The following is an 18,874-nucleotide window of genomic DNA, read 5'->3' on the forward strand; positions in this document are numbered from 1 at the left end:
GGAATATATATGCCTCCAGCATCCTCCCTGATAATGAGGGAGTTAATAATTATCTGCTTTTGTAAAAAATATACTTTCTCCGCTAGCAAAACGGAGAAAACTTGGAATGAGGCGCTCAACGGCGATCCTGCCTCTCTCGGTTTAGCAATTAGCTGCTGTTTAAGTGCACGTGCGCTCGTGTGGTCGGTTAATCTCCGCAATTCCGCGCGGGGACTTCGTTTCGTTCCAATTAGAAAGGAAAATCTCAGTAACGATTTCTCGGTTGGTCGGTCGTTACTTATTTCTGAAAGGGACACGCATGTGCACGTGTTCGTTCAATTTCGCCCCGGTACTTCCACGTACTTTCGCGATCGCTATTGCATGTTTCAACAGGTGTAACAATTCGTATAAATACGTATGCCGAGTGTTCCTAAACGACCGGATAATATTTCATGTTCTTTGATGGATTTACGCAAGAATGCCAAGTGATTGTCATCGGAAACGAGTTTTTAATATTTGAAGTTTATCAATACCGATGGAATAAAAATATTTATTATTCATTATACCTATTATTTCCATTATTTATTAATTTACACGCGGTATTTCTAATTTATTTTGCATACCACATAAGTAAAAAAATCTATGCATCTTGGATACTATTTTAATATTAACCACATACATAATTCACGGTATAAGATAATTGATCTTCATACAATATATTTTTAGGCGTGTCGCAAGATAATAAATTCTGGAATAATTTGTTTGGATACTTGGAATTATTTCGGTGAATTTAGTGTTCGGCGATCAGCGTAAGGCGCTTTCGCGATTCGTGCAATACTTTGAGCGTCGCGGCATTCTTGGCAACTCATCGATATAATTATTAAACGGAACGTTTGCTCTCGGGGGCTGGCCGGCGAGGGTAGCACGGCGAGGGAAGCCGACGACGGGTTCGGTGGAGTCTCACACCACACCCGGTGTATCCTCCGGTAATGAACGCAGCCACCTTGAACTGGCAAACGGATGAGCGGCCAGGCATAGGGAGTCTGTAAGAGCGAATCTGAGAGAGAGAAAGAGAGGACGGCCTCCCCGAAGAGTGACGGGGGACACGGTAAGTTAGGACGTAGGGGAGAGTGGCGGCGGGGGAAGCGGTAGCCACTAAAAGGGGTTGTGTCCTCTATGTGATGAAAGCACCCTTCCGTGTCCCGCTGAGACTCTCTCTTCGCGCCGTCACCGCCGCGCCACCGCCACCGCCGCCGCCTTTGCTTTGGTTCCTTTTCCTATAGCTAGAGAGAGAAAGAGAATGCCCTTGTCCTCCTCCTCTCTCTCTCTCTCTCTCTCTCTCTCTCTCTCTCTCTCGTCGTTTGCGCAACGTCGTCCCCCTGGCCTTCACGTGCACCCACACGACTGTACATTCGCCTTGTCGATACGTGTCTGCCAGTTTCCACATGTCTCTGCCTTTCTCTCCCTTCCTCTCTCTCTCTCTCTCTCTCTCTCTCTCTCTCTCTTTCTATCATCATGTGTCCCACGTGTGTGTGCGTGATAAGCCCAGCAGCAGCAGCAGCAGCAGCAGCAGCAGCAGCCATTGACGCCTCGGTGATCTGACGCGATTATACGTCGCGCTTCTCTCGCCGTATTCCCTCTTTTCTCTCTCCTTTTTTCTGGCTCTCTTCGCTTTTTGTCCCTCACGAGCTTCACGCCTTTTTCGCGGTTTTTCCAGCCGCCTCGCCGCCGTCGTCGTTGTCGCCACCGCCGCTACCGCCGGCGCCGTCGCCGCCACCGCAGCTGCCGTGATTAGGCTGAATCGCGCGTAAACGATGACGGCTTTAGAGCCGTACTCGAAGACAAAAATGGAAAACGCCACGAGGCATACCGACGGTATTTTCATCGGGCTGCGGACTACGAACAGAGACTAGATTAAGATAACACCGTCGTCGCGCTCCGGCTTCAATCCCTGAAAAGAATAAAAAGTTTATCATCTCGTCGGTCTTTGTATTGACGTAAATGCGAATATTTCCAACCGTATTCATGATCAAGATTCTAGATGAGTTTGAAAGCATTATTCGACAAGCGGAAAAGCTATTTTAGTTTTTAGTCCGTCATCAGACCATCTTTAGTGTGATAAATTAAGAAAACACATAAAGACCGGTAAACAAACAGATATAGAAATAAAAACCGCAATACACGGATTAATCACATTAGTTCTCGTTGCAATATAAAATTCAAATCGAACACACATCCTATTCCTTCGATGTATAAAAATCGAGAAGTAACTTATTAAAGTATTATTTAATAAAGATGCTCCGTACCCGTATTTAAAATACTTGACGATTAAGATGAAATTAGTCGTCACAGCACACAAGGCTGCGATGAAAGCGATGGAAAACATAGAGCCGCCTAGAATCAGTCTCCATTTAAACTTGCCGTAATCTCCGTGATGCACGAGAATGTACAAGGTAACCGGGATCAACGTGGCCAATGTAGATATACATATAGCGCCGACCAAACCGGTAAACAGATCGAGCTTCGGGATCGCCGCTGCCAGAATACCTGCAAAATACAGTGATTCCGCTTTATCTCGGAAAAGTTCCGTTCGCCGAGCAACAACGATATACGCGTATCGATTAACGTAATTAGAGCAAATTAAAGCAGGTAACGCAGCTAGCGACGTTGTATATAGTAACTCTGGAGTGATCCGATCAAACGAGATTTGGACAAAATTGAGCATCTACATCGAATTCCGCGAAAGTGGATTCCTGAACTTTAGTAATATCTGGGTCCAAAAGCGGACTGTAATCGGATGGATTGATCGATTCCACGAAGTTGATCGCTTCGGGATAAGGAAAGGGAGAGGGATTCAATTCGCCGCGCACCATCGAGCTCGGCCGAGTTTACTTTCAAGTTAACGAGGGAGAGCGGAACAACGCGCGAAAGAGGTTTGAAGAGAAATTGTTGTTTATATACACGTAGCGATGGTGATGCCAAAACGGATGATCAGATCCCACAGGAACGGTGTTCCTTTACAGGTGCCATCTTCGATGGCCGGAATGGCATAGCCGTCCTTCAGAATTCTAATGGGCATGTAACATTGCAACCCATACGTGAAGTATATTGCCAGCGCTTGCATTATCAGTGCCGCTATCGTCGGTCTAAATAGCCGATGAAATATGAGACACGTATTAGTGCAGAAAGTATTTCAAAAGTAACGAACTTTGTAGTCATATTTCTTAACCCTTTGACCATCAATGATAGAAAAGTCCGCACATTCAAGAAAAGATACTTTTAATGAAGCAATTAGAACAGGGCCCTAAATCTTTATGTTTTGGGTTATTGTAGTTGATGTAATCGCATTACCCGTCGTGCGTCTCATGATTACGGATAAAATTGCCAAGCGCATCGGGTCCCCACTTCAAGTAACCAATAGATCCGACGAGAATGTGTATCAAGACCAAAAATGCCATGCCCCAGTTCAGTATTCCGCATGGTTTAACATAATCCCAAGGTTTTTTCATACTATGTTCTATCGCTAGTATCTGAAAGATGCAAACATAGTAATTCGAAGCGTTATTATCGAATGACATGCGTCATTATTGAAAACAAAACCGTACCAAACGATCTTAATATAAAATAGAATTAAAATAAATAAATTATAGAAAAATAAAAATAAAATAAAAACAAATTAATTATAGAAAATAGGAACTGACTTGATTCATTAGAGATTAAAGACTCACCACTCCCGGCGAACACATACTGAAGAAAACCATGCCGATAAACTTCGGATACATGTTTATGTTCGGCCCGATCGTGTTCCATTTGTCGCTGATTCCGTCTTTCAAAGCGTACACGACTCCAATAAACCCGGCGGCCAAGAGCAAAATGTTCCCGGCAATAGAAATCGGCGCGATGTCCGATAGATTCTTCAACATATTCATTACAAAAAGAAGTGGAAATATCATGAGCGCGTAGTAGCCTTGACCGATGACTTTTTCACTGTCCACGCCTTCTTGGATTATGCCGGAAATGAACACGACGTAAACCGAACCGATCCCGATGTAACACGCTAACATCGTGATATCGACGATGAGTCTACAAGCAAATGGAAACTCAAATTGCCCTGTCTCTCTAATACATTTAATACACGTACAATTAGCGTATTGTATTTATCTCTTCGTAGTAAAATACCGTAGTGTAATTCCATTAAATTTAATAATTATATATCTACAATTATATCTCGCCGTGTTTTAGTGTAAAGTATCGCATTGATATCATACAACACGCATTTTGCCGTGCTATAAAAGTATCCAGCGTGAAATAACGCGATTACTGATATTACGAACGTTGCAGCGCGCGGAGAGAGCCACGGTTTTCGCACATCCGTGGTTAAAGTGGCGACTACCACCTCTTCATACACCAAGACGGGTTTCCTCAGACGAATGCACATCATGTGGTGAATTCTAACGAGTAACTGAAGAGACCCGGTTATCAGTAGACCCATAAACGCCGTACCGACAATCCCGATAAAGAGCCCGACGCAAGCAAACGCGTTCGGCATGGCGAAGAGACCCGTTCCGGCCGCACTTTTTATCAAGTTTGCGAGAGTTCCAAAGTCTCTGCAAAAACAAGAAATAAATCACGTAACGATGAACAAAATAATATGAGTAAATGCGAAATAATAGGTAGAGGGCGAAGAGAGGATTAAGGGATGTAATTATAAAATCTATTCTATTCTTATATCTTTCTTATTATTATTCTTTTTTTTATGTTTTCTATCTATCTCTTTCTATTCTTTTGTCTCAACGGTAGATTAATATATTTGAATCATCTTTTTATTATTATTATTTTTTAATATAATTGAATACATTTTGATTGATGCTTTTTTTCTAAATAAATAACCACTTCCTGAATTCAATTATGATTTGAAAAAAGTCAATCCTTTTGTCCTCACAACTTTTGTTACCTATAATAATTTTATAAAGCTAAACGGGACTAAATCAGTGTCTATTTATTTTTGAAGAGATTAAAGGAAAGATTAAAAAGATCAGTGAGATATGTACTTTTCAAGAAAAGGTACATAAAGATCAAGTGATTTTACAGAAGAGCACTTCAAAAGTTTTAATGCTATTTGGCGTCACAACTTCACGTTCCTCGCATTGATTTATCCTCTTTCTCTTTGTCTATTTCAAATCGAGTTTACAGGTAGAAGCTGTTATCAGGTAACAAATTAAATGAAAATTTAAAATATATTTTTAAAATTACTTTCTGTTTATTTGCTTCAAGTCACGAGAGAACTGTGCATAACCCTATTTTTTAGACACTTAAACATATCAAAAAATTATTTTATGTAGTTTAAAATGTACAGGAAACAATCTACTTTGTAGAAATTTTAAATTATATTTCAATAAATTCAAAAAATGCATATTTCGTAAAAAATAACATTTATATTCTATAAATATAATTAATGTTGAAATAATAGTCTAAAGTAATAAACGCACGCGAATTTTATAGATTATATAATTCAATTATATTATATATTATATAATATTTTATCAAGAGAGATGTAGATCTAATAGTATTGTAAAATTTTTATTTTGACATTGTCAAAGAGAGGCAAATTAGATCCAGCATTCAATGTGTTTTAATACACATTAAAATTAAACAAATAGTTTGAGAAAAACAAACATACGACAGTGGTTTGTAAGTGACACGATGCAAGTGAGGATTATAGACTTCCTCAGTGGTAGGCTCGCTCGGTTGTTCTTCAGCTTTTGTGTTATCCCTATAAGTTATAGAAACGTCATATTAAAAGCAATTCAAGTATTTTATAATCAATGTTAATAAAGGTTCTAATTGCAACTATATTTTTTGAAACTTTCCAGCTGTAATTGCCAGTTTGTGATACTATATTTTTATTAGGATTATATGAGTATACTTTTATTGCAAGTTATACTTTATATTTATTTGCAAGCAATATAATATTTTCTTGTGTTTCTTCATATTTTTCAACCATATTAATAGATAAAGACATAACGTCATTGCGAGTCAACCATGCGATTTAAGTCAATAACGAACCAGCAGCTAGTCCCCAAATGTTACGAGATCTGTTCCTAGCTCATTAATTCTATAAATCGGGCCGCGACAGAGCTGCAATGCCATGCGCTTTGAAAAGAACTCGGAAGATCTACTTACATCTCAATCTGTCAGTCTGCACGAAAATAGGCTGTTGTAGAAACACGATCTCTTTACGAATACCGCCTGATCGCGCGTCAATCCGTTACGATCGAACCGCTGACGCGCGGCCCAAGGAAAAAATCTCTCTCTCGTGTCGCAATCTTCCACGGTACGTCGACTCGTGACAGCCGTCGGCTCTCACGGCTGATTACGGCCGATTAGCCGACATTAGCATGGATTTCTCGCGCAACTAATTTTCACGGGGAGAGAACGCGCGAGCCGGGGATGGATGTGCCCGGCCGCGGTCGGGCGCCGGTATTGTGATCCTCTCGCTCGGCTGGACCGAGCTGACCGACTTAGCGCGCGCGAACGCGAGAGCTCAGTTACGGAGCTTTCCCGTGAGGGATTTAACGCCCCGCGGATCCTCACGGATTGGATAAAGGGGATCATGAACGACGTCCGCCGCTCGTGGGTTTTAACCGTGAATCCTCGCGGTTAAGGCCAACGACAAACCGCTTTCTTCTCCTCGCCCTTTCGGAGATGAAACTTTCTTGCGTCAGCAGCGTTTCGCCGGATCTGGCCGGATCCTCCCTCAGATATTTCTTTCGTCGATGTCTTTGGGTCGATCTCGCTCTTAGGGATGTACATAGAACGAGATCTGTCGGGCGAGTTAACGCGCAGATTGCTCGTGAAAAGCTGGTGCGCGAGATGTAACTCACTTAAAATTTTTTATACGCGTATTTCATTTTATACTTCTTGTAATATAAGGCGCGATACAAAAAAATTATAATTTTATTTATTTTATAATAAATTTTATATTAAAGTGACTAAAGTAAATTTGAATTTACTTGTAAAAGATTCTTAAAGAATATCATTTAATAATGTAACTTAATTGCTAAATCAAAAATTTTTTCTCATTCCATCTTTATTTCTAAAATTTTTTTATATATTTTGTTAAAAAAGCCCCTGATGCCCCCTTAGTATTCTTTATAATGAAGTAAACGTCGGAATAGTTTTTCGTAAATATGTCAACGCTCGTCTCTTAGCAATATCATATGTGATATTTACAGCGTATGGGATATATCTGATATTAAGAGTCTAATAAAAAAATAAAAATCTTGTTGTTTTCACTCAAATTTAAATCCTACCAAAACTGAATTAGATTGAAACCGTTCCAAATTAGAAAGAAGCGGTTTTTGAGGAGGTTAATGGATCTCCGGTCTCCGGCGCGTTACGAGGTGGGTATATCGACCGGGGTGCGGCAGAGGGACGGTGCCGAAGGTAAAAACGTGAAAAGGGACGATAATATCGGGGACGTCCCGCGGTTCTCGACTGTGACTAAATCCGCGGTGCCCATGCAGTGTTTACACTCGAGATGATGCCTCCTAATGCTAATACGTCGCCTGGGCGCGACGCAATACGCGGCCGTATAGCCCCCGGGTCTCCCGGTTTCTTAATGCTCAATCGCAATCCAATGAAAAGTGTATGAATGGCAAGCGATTATCAAGTCGAGCGGGCGCCCTCAATGTGTCCGTCGAGGCGTCCGCGGTAACCCCGCTGCGTTAACCGACGTCGAAGCCGAGCCAAATGGTACGAATCGCCCTCTTCTGTCTCCCTCTCACGGAGAGACCCTCCCTTCCTTCTTTCCCTGCGTCGCGTCCCGGTTCTTCTCCTTTTTTTCTCTTTTCTCCGCTCGATGGACCGGTTAGCGACCCCGTAAACTCCCGTGGAACAAATTTGGAAACGCGACGCAGCACGTGGCTGGGTATCGCTGGGCGCATTCGTTGTTATTAATCGAGTCAAAGGGCAACTGCCGCGGTAATTAGCCGCGATAATGTACATTGCACAATAAACGGCGGCGCGGGCGGTTAATAGCAAAAGAAGATTGGAGACAACGGCAGATAAATGCCTCGGCATCTCTTGAACCTTTTAATGTCTAATGTACGTTAAGATCGATGAGAATCATTGCAATGATAAATGCGGCAACGCAATATTTCTTCATGATAAAATTAATCGATTGAAAATATAACAATATAATATACTTTGTAGCTATAGCATGGAGCAAACTATGGAAATCGCGTCGGACGATATCGTGTGTTATATTTCATTATAATTATAATTATAATTGCTCGATTATAATTACCGTTCGATAGTGGAACGTTGCCGGAGAGAGGGGGGGCGGGGGAGAGGACGGGGGATTTCTCCCTTGTATCGATAATTAGCTGCCGATGGTTTTCCATAAAATATCGATAATCGTGTGTACCACTAACGAGCGCGATTTCCAATGCGGCAAAAGAGGTACCGGATATGCAGAGAGGGAGGCAACAATTGGACAGATCTAACATGTCTGACGCGCGCTTTTTCCGCATTGTTGCCGGCAGCGAGCGCGATGCGCAAAAAGCCTTTTTGTCGGCGTGTACGTCGAAAATGTGACGTTATTTATCGGAGAAACGTTCGATTCGATTCGGAGCAAACTGGTGCGGTACAAACGGCGTGGCGAAGCGAAGCAGTTTCATGCGGCGGCAGGACGGCTCGCGGGCTCGTTGCGCGTTCGAAAAATTATTCGAGGATTTTGCCGCTGACGTTTTTGCGTTTCGCTCAGCCCCCGCGGGGACGACGTGTGTGCGCACCGGCCACGAAGAGAAGAGTATATAACCTGGACCACGGTACTGCCCGTTGCAGCCGCCCCGATGGCATTCCACCGACCGATTTTGTTTGCCGACACGCCATTTGCCCCGCGCGCCGTGCCGCGCGCTGAAGGATCGTTTTTCGGAGTCACTGATTCGCGTCATATCTGGGGTTCGAGAGCCGAGAGCCTGGGCACCTCCCGCAGGGGGTACCTCGAGATTCTGCACGTGCCGCGATGAGATATCCGTCCGATCGAAAGTGCATCGCTGACCGATGCTGATATTCTCCGACGGGATGTTTGTGTTCAAGCTATTAGCTATTATCAGTCTTTTCGAATTAATATGTCGAGGAAATGAAACGAGTGTTTCTCGGATAATCTCTAAATCTCATAAAGTGGCGTCGCCACTAATGTATTAGAGTAATTGATAGTCACTCCAAAAGAGGGGGTTGTCACTCTAAATGCGGGCACTTATAAGGTAGGAGTGGATTTTCCACTAAAATTTTTAGAGCAGCTATTCTAATCGGAGTGATATGATCTCACTCTAAAGCTATAGTGATAATCACGAGTCACTAAAAAACTTTAACAGAGTGAAATTTTCCATTTATAATTGTAGAGTGACATAATTCACTCCTATGGACGCTAATCTACTGCACTCGAAAAGAGTGCCCTTTCACTCAAATAGAGTGCGATTTCACTCCAACTTATAGAGCACAATTTTACTCTTTTCTATAGAGTGGCGAATCACTTGAAGTGCACAGGCTCAATTTTCACTTTTCGTTACATTTGGATTTTATTCGTTTTAAGTGATATTTCACTCTTCGATTTTAAGAGGGACTAGGTTTAAAGATTAGAAAAGTTATTCAAGTTTTCTGTTGATGAGTTCAACAGCGTGGATTTACAAAATGTCATTATGGAAACTTTTTGTTGTTGATTTAATAACAGTCGCGCACTGCAAATCCAAGTGTGTTATTTAACTGACACATTTGACTAAAGCTCTTTTTACATGTCTTTTCATGTGTTAAATTACGTCATTTAACATGTTTAATCGTATTAAATTAAAACTTAATACGTGTTTAAATGACGTGATTTAAAACGGCAAGAAATGTGTAAGAAGAGTTTCAGTTAAAATAACACATTTGGATTTGCAGCGTGAATAATTATCGAATGTGCTCCGTGCGGTATGCATGTCCCGATAATTTTTGTCTTTCTTATTAACGCGCATCTTATAAATCTATCGTAAAATAATTTACGAAAGATTATTTATTCGATTTATGGACTTTGTCATTTATATTTTCTAGCGGTTTCATTGCTATAAGTCAGTTGGCCAATGTTTAACAAAGTAAGCCCTTCTTTCATCCTTTTATCCCGATTTAGTTTTGAGTATGCTCGTTAGCTCGAATACGGTCATTCGGGATAAAGAAAATGGGTGTTGCTGAGACGCGTGCGAAACAAGAACTGGCGCAGCGTCTAACACGTGCGAGAGAGTTATATAGATCGCGTCAGATGTACCGGCCGATCCTTCTATTGAACGCGTTTCAGAGTCGAACCGATCGGGGACACCCATCGAGCTCACATTCCGGAATAATTTAATGACTGTACACTCCGACTCCGGCATTGCTCCGGCGTTGCCTGTCGCCGCGGGCCGATGCTGGTTAAACGCTTCACAATTAAACACGAAATCCCGGGGTATCGCGGTGAACGCCGCGCCGCGCGCCGGAATAACTCTCGGGAAAGTTCTAGCAACGATCTCGCCGTCGAACTCTTTAACGTGTTTAAAATGAACCTCTGAGACACGAGTGATATGCCAAACGAGCTCGACTTTTCCGCGCGATGGAGTTCTATCGTGAACGATTTGATGCTTTAATTGGTACTTTGTATATAAAAAATTTTGGAAATATATAGAAAAAAGAAGAAAGAGAGAAAGAGAAAGAAAGAAGTTAAAGATGTTGAGTAGCCGAGTTGAGGATGGAGTTGGAATAAGAAAACATCAAATCTTGTACAACAAAGCGAAGTAAAAGAAATGATTATTTTTCTTAAATAAACCCCCCCCTATAACTAAATATATTAATTAAATATTCAAAAATCTGAAGATTAAGCATACTTCGATATTTACAGAATAAAGATATTCGGCGTAACGCGGAAATTACATTTCTTAATTTTGAGAACCAATATACAAGGGATGAAATTTAGGATGCAACCTACTTTGTGTTCTTCAGTATAAATTCTTGCATTGGATTTTAGAATATTATTCGCGTTTTCGTTTTTGTTGTATAAATCCAAGCATTTTTTCGCGTTAACGACGTTCTATAAACGCGCAGCGCGTTTTTCGGGCGCGCGAAGCGCATTTTAGGAGTGCGCGTGATTTTAAACGGCGATGTGCACGCGTGTGTGGAGGAACGAAAAAAAAACCGGAAATGCAAAGGGAGCGGAAGGTGGCACCGTGCGCGCAACGGCATGACGGGAGGACGGGAGGCAGGGAGGGGGCTGTCGGACAGCGTTGGAACCACAAGAGTGTGAAAATGTTTTGCAATTTCGAAATCAGGCGTGCCTGCTGGTTTACGCCAAAGCGCGTTACCGGAAACCGCCAACCGGCGGGCTGCGGACAGCACCGGCATCCGCCGCAAAAGCGGATTGCGGTTTCGCTGGGTAACACGCATTAAAAACGCCCGACGCACACGCGTGAGTTCGAATGCGATACGAATCCTCTCTCGCCGTTTTTCTGTCTCTCTTTCTCTCCGTCTCTTTTCATCACGCAACAGAATAAATCTATCTATTGCTCTCTCTCTCTTTCTCCCTTGTCCTTTCTGTCTCTCTTTCAGAGACTGCCATGTTCTACACGCCGCGGCCGATCCGATCGCCTGTGTTCGCGCACGATCTGCTGGAAAAAAAAAACAATAGGGATTAACGCTCCCGCGTAAATCACGTTGTGGAAAACGCTCGGTTTCGCGTTAAAGTTGGCGTTCTCGATCGCGCGTCGCGATGCTAGAGCGCGTGTTAGGGCGCGACTAATATTATATAATTGCGTGCTCCGAATTTGAAGGAATATAACATGACATGTTTAAAAAACGCTTCAATGTTTTACTTTCACATTAAACATTGACGGAATTTTGGCGTTTCTTTTAGGTGTAGGCAAAATTATGAAAAATTCTTCTATTGAGATCAAATAATTCATATCGCAATAACTTTGCTGCCCACCATACTCGAAGATGAAACACATCCAGAATTGAAAAAGTTAATAGATCTTATAGACCCGGTCTCTCTAAAGTATAACGATTAAAGTAACTGTTCGATTCGTTACCGTTACCCAAAAAATGTAACTGCGTTACTATACTACTATCTAAAAAAAAAAAAAAAAAAAAATAACGCCGTTACCAAATTGTTACTGAAAAAAAAAACTTGTAATGGTAACACGTTACTTCCCAATCCTAGAAACATTTTACGGCAAGGTTAACGTTAATGCGTGGTCCACATTAAGATAATGTCTATTTTAATTCAACGCTCGACTCAACGCCTTGCTATACGTCGCTTCGAAAGGACGCGTCGCACCGGTCTGCCGAGTTGCGGTAATGAACGGCAGGCAAAAGTGCGTTTTGTTTAATATTCCGAGGCAGGGGTCGGTAAGAATAGCCGGGCGGGGCTCTTTTCTTCCTGGGCATACACGTACGCAGAGATACTCGCGAAGCGAACCGTAACGAAGGTCTCGAAAGAGTTGTCGGCGAGTTCAAAGTATCATCCCTCCGCGCGAGATCGTCGTCAAAGGGACGATGCGCGTGTCTGCTCCCCCGTTTGTGATTTTCACTCGGCTGCCCGTCTCGTACATAATTTCGTACATAGTTTTCACTCTTCGAGACTAGTTAAATTATATGTACATTTACAGTTTTTCTACCGGTCCCAACCGAAGCCAACTACGGCACGGTTAGTGCAGGAAAGGCTACAGAAATTTAAGAGTTAGACACTTACGATATTCTTTATCGTGTAGAATTTATTTAGGGAAAAAGAGACTCTGGAAGTCAATTAAATTATGGCTACAATTGATAACAGTAACGTAGTTACTCTTTCGTTTATTTATGGACACAAATAGTAATTTATAGGCTTGTATAAACTTTAGCTATTCTATTAAAAATTTTATAAGACGGTTATTTGAACTTGTCTCTTATTTTTATAATTATTGTAAACGCACAAATTATTTTTCAAGTAAAGGGAATTGAGAGAGGCAATCGGAGTCACGCGCGGTAATTAATGCGCAATCAAATAATTTTTATTTGTTTTCTATATTACGCATCTCAAAATACGCGAAGCAACAATTAAAATTTTGTTAAATTTTATCAAAGAATAAGGTTTTCAATCTAAGATTGTCATTCTACGATAGTATCGCAGGATTGGAAGAGAGCATACAAGTAATATTAATTAAACGTAACATCTTTCAAAATGTTCGTGATGTAGCCACCTGGATTTTTGTGACACTTCCGTACAGCTTACGAGCCGTGTTCTCAAACTCAACTCGGCAGTCAGTAGTGAAAGATATCGCGAGAGAAATCGCGAAGGGGAATAAAAAGGAGAAGAAAAAAAAACAGAAGAAAAGGAAGCGGTGCAGTGCGCCTTCGAGGCGGGGTGCCTCGCGCGTGTTTCTGCGATGACGCGACAGGGGGTTGCGCGGTCCACGACGGGGACGCCGTTTCTGGAGCCTGTAATTTGAAATCTTCTCAGGGAAGGTTGCTCGGGCCCGCTAAGCTACGCGCGTCTCACTGGGGAACCGAGTGAGGAAAAGAGGAAGAGAGACGGGGAAGGGGCGAAAGACGAGAAGGAACTATAACCGAAGTATCCCTCCCGCATGGCCGCAAAGCGCCTCCCTCCATATTCTCGCGCAACAATGCAGCAAACTCCCGAGAAATTCACCCTGCAATCACCCGGCAAAGTCAAACGTTCTCAGGAAGCGACAATGGCGGGGGGCGTTGACGACGCGCCCCGGTACGACAATGAGGTCATTACAAAACGCGGGGCACCGCGATTTCTCGCAAGGTAGCGCCAACCAATATACTCGCCCCTCGCCTGCAGGGGTGAGCACTTAACGCGTCTCATACAGGTCGCTTCTCTCCGACGGTTCTCGTCATTTCGAGAAACGCTTAGCATGCATTCCGCAAATTCATATGAAACATCGAAAATATAAAGCAGGTGACGAAATTTAAAAGCAGGTGGATTAAAGTGCAGAAAGACGAAATAGTAGTATGAATTAAAGTATATAAATTGTCTTAATGTCGATAAAAATACGAGATACCCATTATATGTTTTTTTTCTAATAAAGAACTTGAATTAAAAATCTGACTTATCAAATTAAATATAAAATAAGCAAAGAATTTAATACGCTTTTCGGTGATACAAATTATAATATCGTTATATACATTCAAAGATGCGTTTGCATTTTTCACTTTCAACCATAGCTTAACTTATATGCTTCTTCATTCTACTTTTAAAAAATTATGTTTATAATAGAACTAAGTTTGAAGTTAATAAAAAAAAAAAGACGGCAAAGTCGATCCCAACGAATAATGTGACTTCCTATCCTGGAGAATGTAAATAAATCTTTTGTCTATCGATCGCGGAAAAAATGTGACGTTAAGGGGTTAATGTGCAGGAAGGTGGTTGCGTAGCGGCGTTTAATAAATTTTACCGGGTCGGGGCAATTTATTTTCGGCGGATACCGGCGCGAATCGATCGCGGCAACAAATACGCGCAGTGGCGATAGTCATGTAGTAAAGCTCGTTATCGCATTATCTCGGGCACGGACGGTTCCGCCCGGGGGAAAGGGAGAAAGGTAAAAGGAGAGGAGGGGGTTAGGATCTATTCTATGGGGAACTCGCATTTCACGCGGGAATCCCGCCGTCCGATCGGCTCCATTATGCCACGCGGAGCGTATCGCTCCGTGTATCTATATGTGCTCCACTCTGAACGGACGGTGCCGATAACATTGACGTCGCGATAATTTTGTAATATCGTCCTGCGTGCATACGTATTTATGTGTGTGTATGTGCGCGCGCGAGACGCGAGCATACTGGACTGAACTTTATCAAATTTTCAGAATCGCGGAGAATCCGGAAAAATATGATAATAGGCAGGGAGCATTTTGCCTTGTAATTATAATCGTAAAATACAATGCAAACGATTACATTATTTCGGTTATAATTACAAGCTAAGTTTAGATACGCGGAAGATAATGTAGTCAGATCATGTAAAACCCTGCCGTTTCTTTTCTACAGCATTATGCATAAATAATCATAAATAATTCTCGAAATTTACGAGTAAGGTTGTATCGTATTTTTTTCTCATAAAATAAACTATATATATATATATATATATTTTTTTTTTAATTTATGTAATGTATAATGTATTTATCTCGAAAAGTATTTATAGTTTACTTATATATATTTTCTTCTTCCTTCTCCCTTTCCTCCAAAAAAAGAAAAAGTTTTAAAGAAGATAAATTAGATTCGACATTTATGTTCTTTTATATAGGATCTAATTAATTGCATACTTTGAGTGAATGATTGTCGGAGTTTTTTAATCATAGTCTAACATTAAATAAATTTAGTTTTCTATATGACCGGCTTAATATATCGATGCATGGCAGTGAAATACATGGCAATGATCAAAACGGCAACTTTGGGCGAAGTATTCATGTGTAGATCGAAAGGTACAGCGAGGAGGAAAAGTGACCGTGCCCGAAACGATGGGCACGGATATACGCATACGCGCACGCCGCGCGACGCGATTCATTCGGTGGCGACAATCCGATAAGGTAGCTTTTAAAGTCCTTTAAAAAGCAATATATCGCGTATGCCGCGCTGTCAACGGGCGATGAAGGGCGAGACAGAGAGGGGTGCTCTCAATAAACGTCCTGCCGAATCCTGCTCGCACGTGACTCCGTTATCCGGCGATCTTAAATACTTGGCCGCGCGCGTGTCGATCATCCCGATCATCGCATTAGCTCTCACAAATGATCCTGCCTGAGAATCATATCTTACGTAGCGATCTTCGCGCTACGACGAAATATACTTATCCGCTATTTTCTTCGAACGACTTCTGCTTTCTTCTTATAAACATTTTTGCTACTAAATATCTCATTCTTAATTCAGTTTTCTCAAATTCTATCAAGTTTTTAATTTAAAACTTAGTTACCAGAACGTTTAACGTTGACGTCCAATATGCGAAATAAGGCTAAACCAGGTTGGCGTAAATAAATGTGTACGCATACACATTCGTACGTAGCTACTCTTCGTACCTAATCACATATATTTGGTTGTGCGACATGACAATACGAGAAAAGTCGTCGAAAATAGCGTGGCGTAAAACTACGATGGGCACAACGACAGTTTCCAAAATCTCTGGGGAGCACAGCGCCGCGTTACAGACAGGCTACGCGAACGCCTGTGTTATGGGGTTGTCAAAGCACCGACAGGATGACATCTCTATTATCACGTCCCGACCATAAAGCAGGACAGGCACGAGATAGGGGAAACGAGAGAACGAGAGAGAACAAGAGAGAGAGAGAGAGAGAGAGAGAGAGAGAGAGAGAGAGAAAGAGAGAGCGAAGGAGAGGATAGAACGAGAAGAAGCGAGAGATTCCACGCGGAAACGCGTGCCACCGAGATAACGGATCTCCCCGATGATAATCCTCCTTGGTGCCGCACATATGGCCGAACCCCATGACTGTTAAACAGATCTCCACGCTCGCAGTTAAGGTAGTCGTCTCGTCAGGGCATGTATTAGATACAGTTTTCGATTTTGGATTTTATATCAAATTATATGATCAACTTTGCAGTCGATTTTTTCTGTGGCTCCTTACCGACTATTTACTCTAGAAAATCGATCTCGAAAATCACAAATTTTGCATTACTTCATACAGACGGCACGAAAAAGAAGGCTCTATCACGGTTTCAATCACATATTTTCGCATTTTTCGATTAGATGAAGTGAGAAAAAACCTTGTTTTTGTACATTAGATTTCGAAGAATCCGATGCAACCATAAAATATATAGTTTACCGGAGATTTTGTTGCTAATTTTTTAGTTTATTTTAGTGAAAATGTGGTAATCAAGCAGACATTTTTTGGTCGAGGTAAAGTTGGGAAGACTTGGCAACGCCGCTGGCTAATCACTGTAGTTGCAGGTTATGAGGCTCGTCTTTCTTAGCCGACGTGGATAGTGATTGACACCCCTGTCATGCGTTTTGAAACCCTTTCTCAGTAATTGTCAAAATTCAATCGAAAAGGAGATGTAACCTCACTTGTAACCTTTCTCGACGACTCGCACGATCAGCTAATTAAAACGGAGTCAAATGAGAAAAATCACATAATTTGGAAAAAGTAACATACTTTGTCACGTATGAAATTTTACACCATACGTCATAAAATTATTTTTCCCTTAGCAAAAATTGCCTGAAATATATTTCTGAACGTGAAAACCTACAAACAGTCACATGACTAGCACACGTAGCGAGACGCCTACCTTAAGAACGTGTTCCGCACGTTATACGAATTCGTCATCGAATTTGTGTCAATCTGTGTGCCTGTCTAACAAGTTAAAAAATCGATATTTTTCTATTTTTTTTAAATAAATGAATCGTAAAAAATAACTAACATAAAGTAGAAAATTACCATCGACAGCATATATATATCGACAGCACAGTCCCGAGTATAAAAAATGAATAAAATCCAACAGGAATGGCCTACTTAACTCGTGGACGGTGCTATAACGTGATATAACGTGTCAATAATATTAAAGATTTCTTTATATGCATTTTGTATGCGTTTTAATATTTTGCACCTAATTACGAAGAAAAATTTCCCTGTCAATGAATCTTTTTTTTCGTCAAATGACGCTATACTATCCTTTTTATATTGGCCCTTATTGTTAAAAGCTACGTTTTAACGAACCGACGTGCCACGTTAAAGTGACGTATTCACAGGAGATCATAGTGAAATAGAATAGGATCAAGCCAAACACGTTCGTTTGGGTTCTCGAGTAGTTTGAATGGCAGCCACTCGAGAGGGGCCGAATGAGAGAAGCTTGAAAGCTCGCCGCCGCGGCTTCCGGTCAGCCAGCACATAATTTCGTTACTTTGCGCGAAATTGGATTAAGGGGTTCGTTAAGGGCGCATTAGAGCACGTTAACGTGTCACACGATGACCCCGAACTCCGAATTACATTGTACCGCTCGGTGAAATTTCAATGGGCGACCACCGGTAACCCTGCTGCGTGTTCCGAATATATGTTGTGCGTTTCTCTGCGTTTCCCTATATTTTTTTTACAGCCGTTTTCTTTAGATTCGCCATCGCGTGTCCGTCCAATTGCTTTCTCGCTGCAATTAAATTTATTTTAAACAAAATGTTATCACAATGTAAACCGATCATTAACTAATTTAGATTTTATCCTATCCAAAAAAATATTAAATGCAATTTTTTAGAACCAGATATAATTTGTAAGAAATACTAAAATTATGTAATTGACATCGAAACGTTTCAATATCACAACGCTAAAATTAACAAGAGTGTTCCTGAATATATTATTCAGTAATCTTGTATTATATATATAGATATTATATAATATTATATTAATATAAATGAATTTCTCTTTTTATATATAAATATAATTCTACCTTTGATTATATTTTTCGACACAAAAAGGTCCTGTGCGTGATTAAATAATTATATTCAATTTTACTGTATTAATATTTTCATTATTATAAATTATCATTTCGAAAATGATCGTTCTACCGATGCGTCGAGTCTTCGTTTCTGGAGTACCTTTCGGAGTTCCCGATTCCGATCGACGCATCACAATGCCGCAGCACGCGGTCGTCGTCAATGAGGAAGGAGCCGCATTGCGAAAGAAGAAAGAACGTATATATACCGGTTACAGTAACCAGGCTTGTCGTGCGTAGCTTCCACGCGCGCAAGGAAGCGCCGATTACCGTATATACAAGTTCGTCGCGCGTAATTCGTCCCAAGTCGCGTTGCTCCATGCCAACCGGATCGTCGCCGCGGGACGCACACGCCGGAGATGCTAGATAAATGCCGGACCGCGGGTGAGGCCTCTTAATTATAAAG

The 18,874-nt window shown here is 41.4% G+C and overlaps 1 protein-coding gene across 1 annotated transcript in view; it reads right to left on the reverse strand.

Annotated features, from left to right (window-relative positions):
* Positions 1-598: 598 nt before the first annotated feature.
* Positions 599-18,874, reverse strand: part of LOC143895589 (proton-coupled amino acid transporter-like protein acs) — a 231,777-nt gene continuing 213,501 nt past the window's right edge. The window contains exons 3-9 of the mRNA XM_077402842.1: positions 5,660-5,752; positions 4,314-4,586; positions 3,708-4,062; positions 3,331-3,509; positions 2,941-3,125; positions 2,286-2,526; positions 599-1,930 (exon numbers count right to left, since the gene is read on the reverse strand). Coding sequence (XP_077258968.1) covers positions 1,924-1,930; positions 2,286-2,526; positions 2,941-3,125; positions 3,331-3,509; positions 3,708-4,062; positions 4,314-4,528 — 1,182 coding nt within the window. The 5' untranslated portion in view covers positions 4,529-4,586; positions 5,660-5,752 and the 3' untranslated portion in view covers positions 599-1,923. The remainder of the gene's footprint in view (positions 1,931-2,285; positions 2,527-2,940; positions 3,126-3,330; positions 3,510-3,707; positions 4,063-4,313; positions 4,587-5,659; positions 5,753-18,874) is intronic.

The sequence above is a fragment of the Temnothorax americanus genome, unplaced genomic scaffold (genome assembly GCF_048541705.1).
Source record: "Temnothorax americanus isolate GAGA-0224 unplaced genomic scaffold, ASM4854170v1 Scaffold16, whole genome shotgun sequence".
Taxonomy (NCBI): Eukaryota; Metazoa; Arthropoda; class Insecta; order Hymenoptera; family Formicidae; genus Temnothorax; species Temnothorax americanus.